Source organism: Cyanistes caeruleus, chromosome 4 (assembly GCF_971803275.1).
Source record: "Cyanistes caeruleus chromosome 4, bCyaCae1.hap1.1, whole genome shotgun sequence".
NCBI classification, from domain to species: Eukaryota; Metazoa; Chordata; class Aves; order Passeriformes; family Paridae; genus Cyanistes; species Cyanistes caeruleus.
Genome location: NC_141704.1, coordinates 26,317,065 through 26,331,443, shown reverse-complemented (window position 1 = coordinate 26,331,443; position 14,379 = coordinate 26,317,065). Strand labels below are relative to the sequence as shown.

At 42.4% G+C, this 14,379-nt stretch overlaps 2 protein-coding genes across 5 annotated transcripts in view; one reads left to right on the top strand and one right to left on the bottom strand.

Moving 5' to 3' along the window:
- DOCK4 (dedicator of cytokinesis 4) overlaps window positions 1-11,861 on the bottom strand; it is a 213,920-nt gene extending 202,059 nt beyond the window's left edge. For all 4 annotated transcript variants that reach the window (XM_086887100.1, XM_086887102.1, XM_086887101.1 and 1 more), the window contains exon 1: window positions 11,563-11,861. In XM_086887100.1, the coding sequence (XP_086743226.1) occupies window positions 11,563-11,599 (37 nt within the window). In that variant the 5' untranslated portion in view covers window positions 11,600-11,861. The remainder of the gene's footprint in view (window positions 1-11,562) is intronic.
- Window positions 11,862-11,909: 48 nt separating this feature from the next.
- ZNF277 (zinc finger protein 277) overlaps window positions 11,910-14,379 on the top strand; it is a 45,686-nt gene continuing 43,216 nt past the window's right edge. The window contains exon 1 of the mRNA XM_086887099.1: window positions 11,910-11,995. Within this exon, the coding sequence (XP_086743225.1) occupies window positions 11,953-11,995 (43 nt within the window). The 5' untranslated portion in view covers window positions 11,910-11,952. The remainder of the gene's footprint in view (window positions 11,996-14,379) is intronic.

The following is a 14,379-nucleotide window of genomic DNA, read 5'->3' as shown; positions in this document are numbered from 1 at the left end:
CTGCTCTGGGTTCACAAAAATCTATCTCAACTTCATGTCCAAAACATGTGCTTGGAAAGTTCTGCTTGTTGCAAGGAAGACAAAGGTTGAGATTACGAAAACAGGTAATTGCTCACGAAGTAGTCTCCACAATTAGAAAGCACTTACTGTACTTGGCCGTGACTGAAAGTGTGTAAGAGTTTTATAACTAACAGTGGGTTCTGTAAACAAAACACACATGAATCCAGACCAAACAGCTGGATAAGATGACATACTGTTTATCTATCAGCTTGTAATTTGTTCCTGCCCCATGAAAAGTGACATATATTCTTGACAGACCAACTAAATTTCTCATTAGCTTTCTGTTCCACCTCATCTGATGTGCCTGCAGGCACATGCAGAGCGCTGGGGTCCTGCCATCTTCTGTACTCCCAGCTGCACCCTCGCTCACTTCCCCCCACACTGGCACACTTATTTTGGCAGACAATCCAAACCCAGCTAGAGGTGCTGATGCAGTGTAAATACCTCCCCGCCAAAACAGTGATTTGTTTTCAGCCAGATCAGCTCTCTCAATTGCTCATCACAGAAGCTCTTACAAAGGCATAGGGGGATGCACATGGCCAGGGCTGGGTGGGCCCCAGAGCTGGCCTGGCCATGGTCATGCCGGTCCCCAGACAATCACATTCTGCTCAACAAAGTTTTATCACACATGTATACTCAAGAAAATATGCTATCCTGAGTTTCCTGGATTACTTTAACATTTGGTAGTGTAGCTGTGCATATTCATATCCTACACAAAGCCTTCTATTTGTAGTCTGTTTTAGAGTGCTTTTAAGGTTTTGCATAAGGTATGCAAAAATATAAATGGTATTTTTCGGAGGTTGTTAACAAGCCAAACTTATGACGGCTCTGCAGACAATAAATCCACTTCATAGACTAACCAAAAGATCCTAACTTGGTAGCTTAAGAGTCCATTCAGTACATATCAGCTAAATAGGTTTATTCTGGACCTGTGCCTCTCTGAAAAGAGGCAGCTCCTCATCAGTCCAGTTCCTTTCTACTTGGTCACTATTTTGCTGTGGAACTCAAAAAGAGGCAAAGCACACTGATAGAGACCACAGATCTCTTTCAGCTGTACAGCCACATTTACATGTCAATTACGATGCAGTTAACTGGCTGTTCAAAAAGAGAGCTAGAGGCAATATTTATCAATATAAATCTAAACATATCTTTGTAAGAATCATGATGAAAACCAATGCAATTTCTCTAATGCTGCAGCTGCACTTCTCCTATTTACTAGGTTACATTTTTCAAATTAGATTGGGAAAACAGGGACCAACATAATTTGTGCCTGCTTAATAGACACACTATCTCAGCCATCTTTAAAACTGGTGCTATTTAATGTACCTATTAAATATACATTTTTAGGGGCACTGCTATTCAAGCCTCAGACAATTTGGCAGAAGCGAGTCTTTGCAGAAGTGAAACAAAGAAATACTTTCCTTTGCATGCAAATGCATTAAAACTCGACAATTTTCAGTGTTAAAGGCTGCTCCAGGAATTTTCTGAATGTAAGCAAGCAAGAGTACACTTAAGCTTGAAGATACAATACAAGCAATGGATTCAGTCCAAGACTGAACAGAGAGGTAGCAACAGCAAGATTGGCACCACTCATCCTTCATGGCACCAGGAAGCCAAAGCTTGTCATCAAGAGAATAAGTTTTATATATTACTTCTTGAAGCACATTATAATTGCTCAGGTTGAAATAAAGCTACTCTTCATACTTTTTTAAAAATAAGCAAATAAACAATAGTGTTTTCTAGAAGCAGCCACTGACAGCAGCTTAAAAGAAGTAATACTGCAGGCAACTATGGAATAAGGGATTTCCATGTCACTGTGTCTGAGAGTCCATCACCTCAGATTCCTCTGAATATTGTCATGTTATATTTCGAAACCCTATCTCCAAAAAAGATTAAACTCTAAATACAGCTGTCTCACATGCAAGAGCACCACATATTTCCCTGGAAAAACATGTAGTATTCTGATATTTTACATATTTTCAGCATCTCTTACAATGTTTTTTTAGTTAATTGGTGGAAAGAAATTGTCTTTGGATAATTAAATCATTATGAAAAGCCTAACTTGTCTGTTGTCTTTCACATACAAGTCTTTTATCTTCCAATTCAATCTGAAAAAAATAATAAAAATTTAAGTGATTGAATTGAGTTTCCAGTAACGGAATCAATGTAACTTGAAATACTTACTATTATCACTGGCATATTTCACTAAGACAATAAAATGGCAAAATTTGTGCAGGCAGATACACCCACCCTTTACCTGTTTAACCTGGCAAGCAATATTTGTTCAACACAGCTGAGAGCTCAGAACTACATCTAGCCCAATGAGGAAAAGCATTCAGGTCTTGTTACTTCAAATGGAAAAGAGGATATCCATATAATTTTGGCTGGACTTAGAATCAACTAGCAATTTTTTTTTTCTGAGAGGGGTACGTGGAAGAATAGAGGTTACAAACCCAGTAGAGAACTGACACGTGCTTCTTACACTGAAACAGAAGAACAGGGACCTTCTGTTTTCCACCTTAGGATTTCCTCTTTTTTTGTCCTAAGTTTTACAGACCAAAAAAAAGGAAGGAAGCTGGGGGCAGGGGGCAGATGAAGAGGAATAGGGAAGAAACTGATAAGTAAAGAATGTTTAAGAAGTTTCCACTATTAACCATGAATAACAGAGTAGCTCTGCCAACTCTTGTCCATGAAATTGTTTCAAAAATACAGACTCATATTTCTTCTTTGTCAGAGTAAGAGAGGAAATAATCTTAACACCAGAAGGAGCACTTCTAAATCCCATGCAAAGACACAAACTCCATGTCAAGCTCTGTATTTTCCCTGTACTAACAGGCCTAGTACCGATGTGAAGAAAGGAACCGTGCAGCCTAGGAAAAGAGGCATATTCCTTGAAGATACAAAATACTACCCAACTTTATTTCTTATCCAATCTATCACTAAACAAAAAAAAATATCATTTACAACCTGTGGCCCATCTCTATCCTGCTTTGTTTCAAGCAGTGTACCTCACAGCTGCACCTAAAAGTCTGAAAGTGCTCCTCATAGTTGTACCTGTGGATTCAGTGGTCCATAGTGTTACCTCTGATGACATGTAAATTACCCCATGCTATATTTCTCTCCAAAAGACAAGAGAGTGCACTTAAAACCCAATAGCCATCTTTATTTTATGGGTAAAATCACAGAAGCATGACTGGTACTTCATGAAAGTACTACTACTGCATACTTATACAGTCTATAACATAACTCCGGCCTGATCAAGGATCAAGCTGTTACCCATTAGGGTTCCTATAATACAAATAATGAAATAATATAAATTTTGCAGTTAGCCCATGGAACAAAACAAAGTATCAGAAATATTGGTGTGTCCTGGCCCAACCTGCCCCACATCTTGTACATACTCACCTCACTACACTACACTGGAGAAAAGTTAAAATAAGACTTTATGGAGTAATCATTTAATTTCTGCACTGTAACCTGTAATTTCAAAGATCTGCAAAAGAATAAAATATTACCCTATTACATAGTAAATGATTTATGATAGCAAAAGTAAATGCCTTGGTCTAAAAGCAACTAAACAGAATTCCATAATTTCTATTACAGAAGGGTCCCTGTTATGAAGTTATAATCTCTTATCCACAGTGTGTAGATTCCCACTTTATCCATGAAAAGTACTCATGAAAATGCATCAGAATACACCTTTGTAGCTACGGACTCATTTTGCATTTCTAAATAAAACTCAGAAATCGTAAGTTCAGTGCAAACAACAATAAAATTCAAATCAAGAAATCCCAAGCAACAGATTTCAAAGGGCACCACATCTCTCTGCTGCAGAAAGGACTGAACGAGCACATGATTTAGCTACTAACTGCATTAGACCAGCCACCACTTACTTCCAGAGCCCAAAAAGCACAAAAACACACACTTGAAATCCAGTAACACAAAAAAGCAAAACAAATAAATTTAAGTTATTCCTCAAACACCTTAAGTGAGTCTTGCTAATCAACAACTCCACTTCCAGTTTTATTACCTCATCTACTAGTGAGGTTTTCTACACACAAACTACCAAGAAAACAAAATTCTTTGTACTAGAGACATGACTAAATACACCTTACTCACTTTTAGTTGCAGTAACTTAAGTAGTTACTATTAAAGGAGATAAATAATTGCATGTGAATCCAAAAAAATACATTGACGTGGTTCCTTAACTGGAAGAAAGATGAAAAGTGCAATCAGTATCAGCAAGGGTTTTTTTTCCTACAGTAAGATTTTTGATTTTTTAATATTGCACAATTAATTTTTGTCCTACTTTCTTACTTAAAATAACAAAAAGAGCAAGTACAATACAGGACAAATTGCAAAATCCAAGCTTGTCTCTTTGTCCCCATAGCACAGGTGACTTTCAGAGCTGCACTGTTTGCAGCTCTCCTATTCACCTGTGAGCATCTGGAAGTTAGATCAGCATTATTTTTAAACAGAACATTTCATGTGCCCAAAAATGCAAAGTTGACAAGTTATCGTATCATCTTCAAAGTATATAACTGGGAACACAAATTCTGAGTAACCAGAAAAATGCATTATGAAGAGAAACTGCAAGCAGCTGACTTTAGTCTCTTGTCATTGTAAAGATCTGAAAAACACATTTCTTTAAACACACAAATACAGACCAATGGCAAATCATGGTGACATCCAAGTATCTTTGGTTGCTTATAATGCACTGCTTCTCATAACAAGATCTGCTTCTGCTAGTGAGTACAGTTCCTAAATTTCATCTCTCAAACCTGTCAAACGGTGCATCCAACAGGCACATGAGAGAAAGGAAATTTCAGAGTCAGTGTGGCTGACAAATGGAATAAACAGCATCGAAGAGAAGTGCCATTCCGTAAAGACACATAAGCAGAAATCATCAGCTGACACATACAGGATGGAAAAACTACTGTCTAGACAACCATATTCCGGAAAAGGATCTGAGGGATTGATTAGCAGTTCCCAACAGAACGTGAGTCAGTGCAGTGCTGCTGTGAAAGGAACAAATGTCACACCAGGAATGACAAGCACGCAAGACACCTAAAGCACACCTAAGATTCTCATGCTTTACCTTATAAAGTTTCCCTGTCCAGGTTTGAACATGGATCAATTGGTAAAAGATAAGAACATATCATTTACAAGGAAAGAATGAAATAATTGTAGCTATTTCTTCATATATGCATAATGATATATTCAAGAGGAAAACTGATCCAGTGTTAAACACAAGGTAGTGAGATTGCTAAGTACCGACTACAGAAGTTGTAGATGCTCTGCTATAAGCATTTTAAAAAACATATTGGCAAATATCCTTCAGAAAGGACAGCTAGAGTTGACCTGGCCTTGAGAAAGCAGTACAGATTAAATCTCCCAAAACTCTTCCTAAACATTTTTCTGTATTTCTGTTGATTACCTTCAGGAAAAAAAAAAGAAAAAAAAAGAAAAAAAAAAATCAATCCTCTGTATTACATAATGCTAGAGACATTTAAGACAAATTAAATGCATGTGACAAATAAAAAGAGACATTCCCCTCCAGGTTAGTCACCTGGCTTCCAAATCTCCAGGAACTGGATGATGATGGTCACCTCAAAGTCATTCTGCCCAGCTCCTCACAGATAGCAAGAAAATGAAGAAAAGCAAAACAAAAGGCTACTCAATCATGTACAGTTACATGCAAAAAAATCCCAGTAACAAAAGAAATTCCAGACTGAAAGTGAAGCAAAACCTTTGCATTTCAACCCTTCTGTGAAGAACCAGGCTTTGATGGGTTATCAAGTTTGTTCCCCTGTACCTTTACAGAACTAACAAATCCAGTTAAAAAAACCAAAAACAAACCACAACACAAAGTTTCTCAAAACTAAAGAAATTAAGTAACACATTTCCCAGGGGTTCAAACTGTCTGCTCAAGTGCCTTGTCTCAGTTGCTGAATACATTCAAGTGCCACAAATGATCCAAGCAGTCAAATGCTTTCCTCAGGATTTTCCCCAATCCCAAAACTCAAATTACAGAGAACTTTATAGACCAAAACCTACACAGTGAATTGCACTCAGAAATGAGCTGGGAACTATGGAACATCACAGAAAACATTGTACCAGGCTACAAACATGAAACCAAATTTTACTCTGAAGTTTCCTTTCTGGGGTGCAGGCTGGGGAAGCAAAGAGATGAGTCAATGGCAGACACTCTTGCCACAGTGCAAAAAGCTGCTGAGATCTGCACGGTAGGAGTCCAGTAACCAATTACATCTTCCTTGACAGAGAAGTTAGTGACTCCATCACATGCTGCCTGAGCATGCAGAAGCAATCACAGATTATATTGGCCTATGTTAGATTTTAAAAAATAAAAAAAAAAAAAATATTCTCCTTTTCCACAGGGAGAAAACATTTTCAACCTTCATGGATTATGTCATTTAATTCACCATTGTTTCATCACCTTTTGGATAAATCCAGCAAGTAGCCTCATAAGTCCAACACTGAGAACAGTGGTTAAAAACCCTCAATACAGCAAAAGAGGAAGAAAGAGTGACATCAGTATACAGCATTCTAATCATGGAACAACCTCTGCCTTCAGAAATTTTCCTTGGTAGCTCCAGATATGTAGTGAATAGGAAAAACTGGGTCTCTGAAGGGCACTATATAACATGTTAATGAACCAGCCAGCTCTGAGCTGTCCTTAGGAGATACTGAAGACATTCACAACATCACAAACCCATAAGGAAGTCTACAGATTTTAAAAATCCATTCTAAAATCTTGATTTAGCCTTATTTCAAGAAAATTTCACCACCTAATTTGTTCCACCTAAGACTAGTCTTATGACCAAAAATTACTTAAGAATCTCAGCTTCATATTCTGCACTCCAACAGAATACAGTCAGCAATTTTTTTTTGTCCAAAAGCTGCAGGTTGAGGTAATTCCATTTTTTAAAGACATTGAAAGGTACTTATATAAAAGTCTAGAAAAAAATATCACTTTTATTCGACTGACATACTTAATTGATATAAAAGCCTCCATTGACAAATGTGTCATGTCAGAAATGTTCCTATAGAAAATGTGTGGGTCTTTGCTACCTTAGATAGCTAGAACTCAGGGAGTATTTCATAATGGACTCCCACTGTCCCAGTGAGGCAGAGGGAGCACTGATATCCTGTCACCCTCATTCTTGGAGCCCCACGGTACCTCACTTCTACTTGCTCGCTGGTGACAGGCCCCACAAAGAGTTACAAGCAGTAACTAGAAAGCAAAAATCACCCTCCAACTGCCCCTCAGTTAAATGAACCCACAAATACATTATGTTTTGCCCTGCCTCAACTCTAAACAATTATTTAGACAGCTTGATACAAGTTTTGGATATAGCTCATTATTAGTGACAGTATTAGCCTAAGACAAAAATACAAAGTGAATTCCACATAGAAATATGAGGCACAATTCATGAAGCTGAATAGAGGAAATAAGGCTTGATTGAAGGTTTTATTTGTATTGTTTGAAGAAGCACACAAGAAAAGCTAATGAAGTGCTTATGTTTAACAAAACACATTATACCATGCTATTGACAGAGATACTGTTGAGCTAAACAAAGCAAGTTCATTTACAGTAAAGTTTGCCTGCAGTCAAAAAAGGGATTTCAGCATGGAGATAGGGATATCTTTGCTATCTTTCAACAGGGCTGCTATCAAGATGAGTTTGGCTGCAACTCAGAACAGGACACAAGCCAATTGATCTGGCTTCTGTCTATGTGCAAGTCAATACTGCTCCTGCGATCAGCTAATAGGGCCCCTGTCTTTTTCCTCCTATGAACCTCAGCTTACAGTACAAAATCATTTGAACCTTACATTTCTCCATCTATGAATTAGGTGATGCCCAAACTTCATGCCCCCCTTAGAAAGGCACATTATAGTGCCTTAACCACACTAAAAACATCAATCACTATTTCAGCATGGCAGAGTTTAACTGGTATATTTTGCTGTACAGAATGACTTCAGCATCTGGAATACCATTCTGCTAATAAATTAGGTGATACATTCAGCAACTGTTTTTAATTATTCTCCTTAATTATTCTTTCTACCCTAGTCCAAAAAATGCCTTCCAGAGAAACACTGAGAAACTTTGTGCTCTGTGAAAAAGGGTAAATCCCCTATTTTGCAGAAAACATAACTGCACCCTTACAGATTCAGGTAAAACAAAGAAATCAGATGATATGGCAATATGCAGATCTGGTGAGACAAAAAGTAAAAGACACCCTGAATACAGAGGATGAAACGGAACTTGTATCTTTTCTCCAAACAGTAGCTACAAGGTAATTATGTAGTTCCATGGTTTATTTATTACAGTTTAAAATTTCCAGTATGCACCAACCAAAAAGAGTCATTTTGAAAGCTACACTTACTGGTTTGCTGCCTGCAGAGCATCCAAAGCTAGTCAGTCTTAATTGACTCATTTTAACAAAGGGTTTGATTATTGTTCTAAACAATATTGGTCACTGGTTGGACCCTGTGATCTTGGAGGTCGTTTCCAACCTAAATGAACCTGTGATTCTCTTGGGTTCTGAATTCACACAGACCAGCATACAGTATTTACTTAAGTCAACTCCATATGACATCTACGAGATTTAACCACTATTAACAGCAGAAAATAATCTTACCTCTCCTAACCTTTCCTCAGCATACTTTGTGCTAAACACTTCACACAACTGACCACAGCATCCTTTGTACAATGCCATGGCTGGTTTGACACCACAACTGAAGGTGTGATACAAAACATATTCAATTTCAAAGTGAAATAGACAAGCTTAACCTTCTGTTCTGAAAATACAGGTATCAAAACTCAGACAAAGCAAGTTCTCAATACCAGAAATATTCCAGTCCTTATTTCACTTTTAGCATCCTGAGGGATAACACAACATAACTGACAAAATCTATAGCCTTGGAAATAAAAGCACACAAGTGTAGCACAAAAGGTGGCACATGAAAGTGTAGTAATGCTCTCCTTATAGCAGCACGAATGTCTACCATGAAATGAACTAGCAGTGTGTCTGCCTAGCAGTAAATGAACTCAGAGTTAAGCAACACGGTCAGTGAAAAATATTAACCAGATATGATCAATAGGTAGAAGGCAGAAGTTAAAAAATTTGTAGAAGAGAAGACTGTGACTTGTATTACCTACCCCTCAAAGTGGGATCAGTCAGGCTGTGCAAGTGAGCAATAGCCACCTGGTTACCAGCAACCCTTCAGTGCAACCAGGTGGCTGTTGTCTGGTTTTTCATCCATTTTGGCATCACAGCAGAAATGTGCAGCACACAGCATGTGCTGCAGAATTCAGACTGAAAATGCAGATGAGCTCTGATGTTGATGCAAGTCCTGAGCTCTCTGTATAAAGGATACATATGTGTGGTACACCTATTTGGGATTCTCAAAGGGGTTTCCTAATGCACCCATTTTACCAGAGCAGATAAACACACAAGTATTAAAATAGCTGTTTGGAAATGTAATAATCCCATCAGTAAAAAAGAAAACACATAAGCTGGTCTGTGGTGCAAAATGCGAGTTTGATTTATGAGGTTCACTTTATATGAAGTTTGAATAATTATACAACAAGATACAACCCTTTCTCCTGCCTCCCCCTCCCACGGCTATGTAGTACAATAGCTTACAGGGTAATTGGGTGTGAAGATTTTGCAGACAGCACTCGTCATGCAGGTGAGTGAGCACACAGCATAAAAAGCAGTCCGAGAGAAAAATTAAATTACTTTAGGTTAGTATTTCACCATTTTGCAATAGTCATATTGAACTATAATATCATCCCCATCCGAGGGGTACAGAGAAACCGATTTGCACAGTGGCTTTTTGTTACTATCTTGAATAGCCTTTGGAAGCCAAATCACAGAAAAACCAGGAAATGAATTTAAATAAGAATACGCATCGTTTTGGTGACTATATTGTATTTGCACAGATAAAGACAATCTTTGTAGTGGACCACGTTTTCTGGTTGATCCAAAGGAAACTCACTATTGAGAAATTGCAACTGTTTCTCTTTAGCAGGAGTAAGATTTCAGTGACACCAGCTCTGGTAAGCAAGGCAGAGCTGAAGAGCAATTCACCTCTAAGTACCTCGAAAGGGTTACTAAATGTAGAAAAGCTTACTTAAGGGATATCTCTTAATTGTTTAGCAGTGATGGGATAGTTATTCAAATAGGGGGAACAGTGTTTATCTGCTTGTTTTCAGTATAAGAAAGATAGTGATTTTTAGCTCATCTGTGGGGGGGCGGGGGGGAGGGAATGCTTCGGTTGTGAAATAGCACACTAGGATCAAAAATAAAAATAAACAACAAATAGACGGAGAGGAGGGCTGCAGCTTGAAATACTTGACTGCTAATATCCAGCATGCCATTCCAGAGAGTCCCAGAGTGGTTTTTAAGCCTCTTGCCCATCCTCGTAAAGAAAGGCGGGTGGCAGGACTAATCAATATCTTGCAACCCAGCTGTGACCTGACAAATAAAGAAGTCAAGAAACAAAATCCCATGGATGATCTGTGTAATTTAGCATTCGGAAGACGGCAACATCTGGGCTCAACTCCAGATGGGACGGAGCAGCCCCGCGCTCTCGGCTCGCCACAGCGCTGCTATATACACACATACACACACACACACACACACACACATAGACACACACACAAAGGAGGGCTCCGCGCTCCTCCCGCTTTCCTCCAATATGAGCAACTCCGCGTTTAAATGCGCCGTAACCACACGGGGAGCTGCCTACTAGGCGGGCAGCTCTGTACGACGGTCCGGCCGCCCCGGTGTCACAGGGGGCTATTGTCCGGGACCAGCGGCCGGCGCTCTCCGGGTGTTGGCGTAGGCGGTGCCAAGAAAAACAAAATCATTGCGAGTCTCTCCGATCACTCCGCAAGTCAAACCCGCGGGCTTCAGAGCCCTGCACCGGCCAGAGGGGAACAAACAGAGGCAGCGCCGCTCCAACAAGCGACACTTTTGTCTGGTTTCCAGCGAAGCAGCGACAAAACCCCCGACGCGCGAACAATGCCCGCGGCCGCGCTGCCGCTCCTCGCCGGGCCGCCGGCAGACACCGTCTCCCACCGGGTCGCCGCTCCCAGCGATGTTTTTAGGCTGCTTTGTTCCCCGTGAAACGCCAGCCTTTTCACCCAGCGCCGGCAGGGAGAAGCGAGCGCCCGCCTCGGAGACTGGAGACCGGCCCCTGCCCCATCCCCTGGCAGCGGCGGGAGCCGCCGGAGCCGCGGTTCGGGCATCGGCCGCCCTTTGTTGTGCCCCGGGGAAGGGGCCGCTCCCCCGCGCCCTGACGGGACCTCGTTCCCCACCTCGGCACTGACTCGCAGGGCGCTGCCTTCGCCCCAGCGGGAAGCGGCAGCAGCGCCCCGCGGGGCGAGCCCGCTCTGCCCGGGATGCGCTCCCCGCCGGCAGCGCCGCTCCTCGCCCCCACGCTGCCCCGCACGCCGCCTCTTGCACTCACCCACGCCGTACTTCTCGTGCTCCGTGGGTATCCACATGCTCGCGGCGTGCGAGCGCCCGTTCCCCCGCCAGCCCCTCCGCCGGGAGCGGCGGTGGCCGGCAAGCGCGTCCGCTGCCCGGGGCTCCCGCCGCGCTCAGCCGCGGCTGCCCGGCCCCGGCGGCGAAGGCATTGTTCGGGCGGACTGACTGACTGAAGCGCGCTCGCCGCCAGCCACTTATATTCCCCGTCCCGCTGCACGCCGGGGAACGTAGTGCCTCGATGCGGCCGCGCCCCTCGTCGCCCGCGGCCGCGGGAGAGACTACGAGCCCCGTCCGGCCCCGCGCTCCCCGCCGGGGCGGAGCGGGGCGGAGCGCGGCTCCCGGGCGGAGCGGCGGCGGCGGCGGCGGCGGCATGGCCGCGTCCCGCGGGGCTGCGGGACCGCCGGCGCGGCGAGGTGAGTGCGCTGCGGGAGGCCTGGGGCTCTCACACCGCGCTCCCACACTCCCCTCCGCGATCCCGGCTCGGGCGGTGGGACGGGGCTGGCGCAGCCACCCCTGGCGGGGGCGGCGGCGGACACGTGTGGGGCAGGGCCCGGCGCGGCGGGGCTCGCTTGTCGCCCGTGGGAGCGGGGTTCCGCGGGGAACCGCGGCCAGCCCCGTACCCTCCTCCCGCTGGTACGGGGACGTGAGTCGCTCTGGTGCTGCGGATGCCAGTCCTTCCACGTTTGGCACACGGAAGTGCGGGGACGGGGAGAGTTTGCAGCAGCGAGTCGGGGTGGAGAGGGAGTTGATGCCGGCAGGGCAGCGCGCCAGAGCGGTGCGACGTGGAGCTGATGGTCCGGGGGGCATTTTGGCTTCTCACATAAATCCGTCTGTCAACACACACATACACAGAGATAATGCAAAGCAGGCGGTGCTCAGCGAGGAGCACAAATGGATCGTGGGGAATTACTGCAGGGATAAGCCAGGTACCGTAAGCAAGAACAGCAGGGTTTGTGTCCTTGTCGAAAGTCTGTATGTCTGAACCCTTCTGGAAGGAGCTTGGCTAGAGCTCACCGTAGATAAACTGCAATAAATCCTCAGGCTGCACTGCTCTTTTTAAGAGAAACTTGGGTGTTTTGAGGCAGGAACAACAGCCTGGGTTCTATTTTCTGGTCCTGTGGAAAGGCACAGACAGAAAAAAGGGAGAAAACCAATGATAATGATGCTCTTTGGCAGGCCTTACTAGGTACAAGTTGTCTCTAAAACGAGTATGCCTGGTTTTAGAAGAGTGTGCTCAAATTAAATCATTGTTCTCATGTAATATCTAGAGATTTTATGGGTTTATTTGGTTTGATCAGAATGAAAAAAAAATAGTTTAATGTTTTCACATTTAAGAGAAGAGAGTAGCTTTCAGCTCAGGATGGCTTTTAACTTCTGCTGTCAAATCATTAGAAGTGAAGGACACAATGAAAGGAAGTCATGTGCAAGCAGGCAGTTTCAAACATAGAATTAGAGCACTTTTATTCTGTTTGGGCCTTTGATAGTGAGTGGTCTTTTAAGTGACAATTGTGTTGTTTGTCTAGTATATTTATTTTTTATTTTATTCATAAAAGTAATATCAATTTATGATAGTAGTTAAAGCAATACTCTTGCCTTATTTCTCTGTTGCAGTATGTTGGCATGAACCTCATACATGAAAAGCCAGACCCTTTTAGAGCATTTCCACACTGGTGTAATTGCACCCAGAGGCAAAACTGTGCTGTTTTAACTATTGGAAAGAACATGTGCCTGAGTCTGTGCAACTCTTCTGTGTATACATAGGTCTGTGGACCACTGGAGATGACGAGGTTACCCTGAGGTTTTTTTCTCGGATAACTCTTGTAAAGACATTGGCAGTTCAAAGAAAAAAAAAGAAAACTTTTGAGGAAGATGGAAATTCAGAGGCCTCTGCTGTTTTGCTTTCACTGAACACAAGCACTCATTGAAATGACTAGTGGACTTTTTCTGTCTTTGCTCCCAAACTCACTTTGCATCCCCTGGCAGATCATTTGGAGTCTCTAGGTAATGAAATATGTAAAACCACTGTTGAAAATCAAAATAACAGGGGTCAGGCTAAATTAACTTTTATGTCAGCCTATAGACTTCCATGTATATCCAGGTGCTTCATCTGCCTATAAGACAGGTCTGCCAGCATGCTGGCTGAGAGTCACAAAATCTTGTCCCAGCCTTGTGCCTGCTGTCTCTCATGTTAAACATTACTGACTTCAGCATTAAGAGTGTTCCCTTGGACAAAAGCAAGAGTGCCCAATAGCTCAAACAGCCTTTTCAAAACTATTTGTTTAGAGCACAATCACTTAGGGTCAAGAGTTAGGAGTATAAATCACATTGTCTGTGGGCAAAGAAATACCCCACCCTAATCTTTATTATTTCTTTGCCTCTGAAGAAAATCCTTATTCATTCAGAGCTTTAGTTTCTAGAAAACTATTCTCTCTAGCAACATCTTGTATTTGCATGTGCACCTGAGGTGTGTCACTTATTTGGAGGCAGCATATAGGAAAATTAAATAACACTATTTCTTTGTTTGCTGATTCTGTTTACAGGGAAGCCTGTGTTTTTATATTCTAATCCAGGACACTGTTGCTTTCTAGTTAGTTCCTTCCAGCAGCCTTCACCAAGTAGCTTTTGATAAATACATCACTGTCCACAGTACAATTTGTTCAATCTGCATGAATTATTTTACATATCAACACTTCTTGCAGCATCTGTCAAAGAATTTTAAAATGCATATTTTTTCTGGAAGTGTGTCTTTCGTTGTTTCCTCAGCAGTCTGAAGTTATGGTTTCCTACTCAAGGTCTT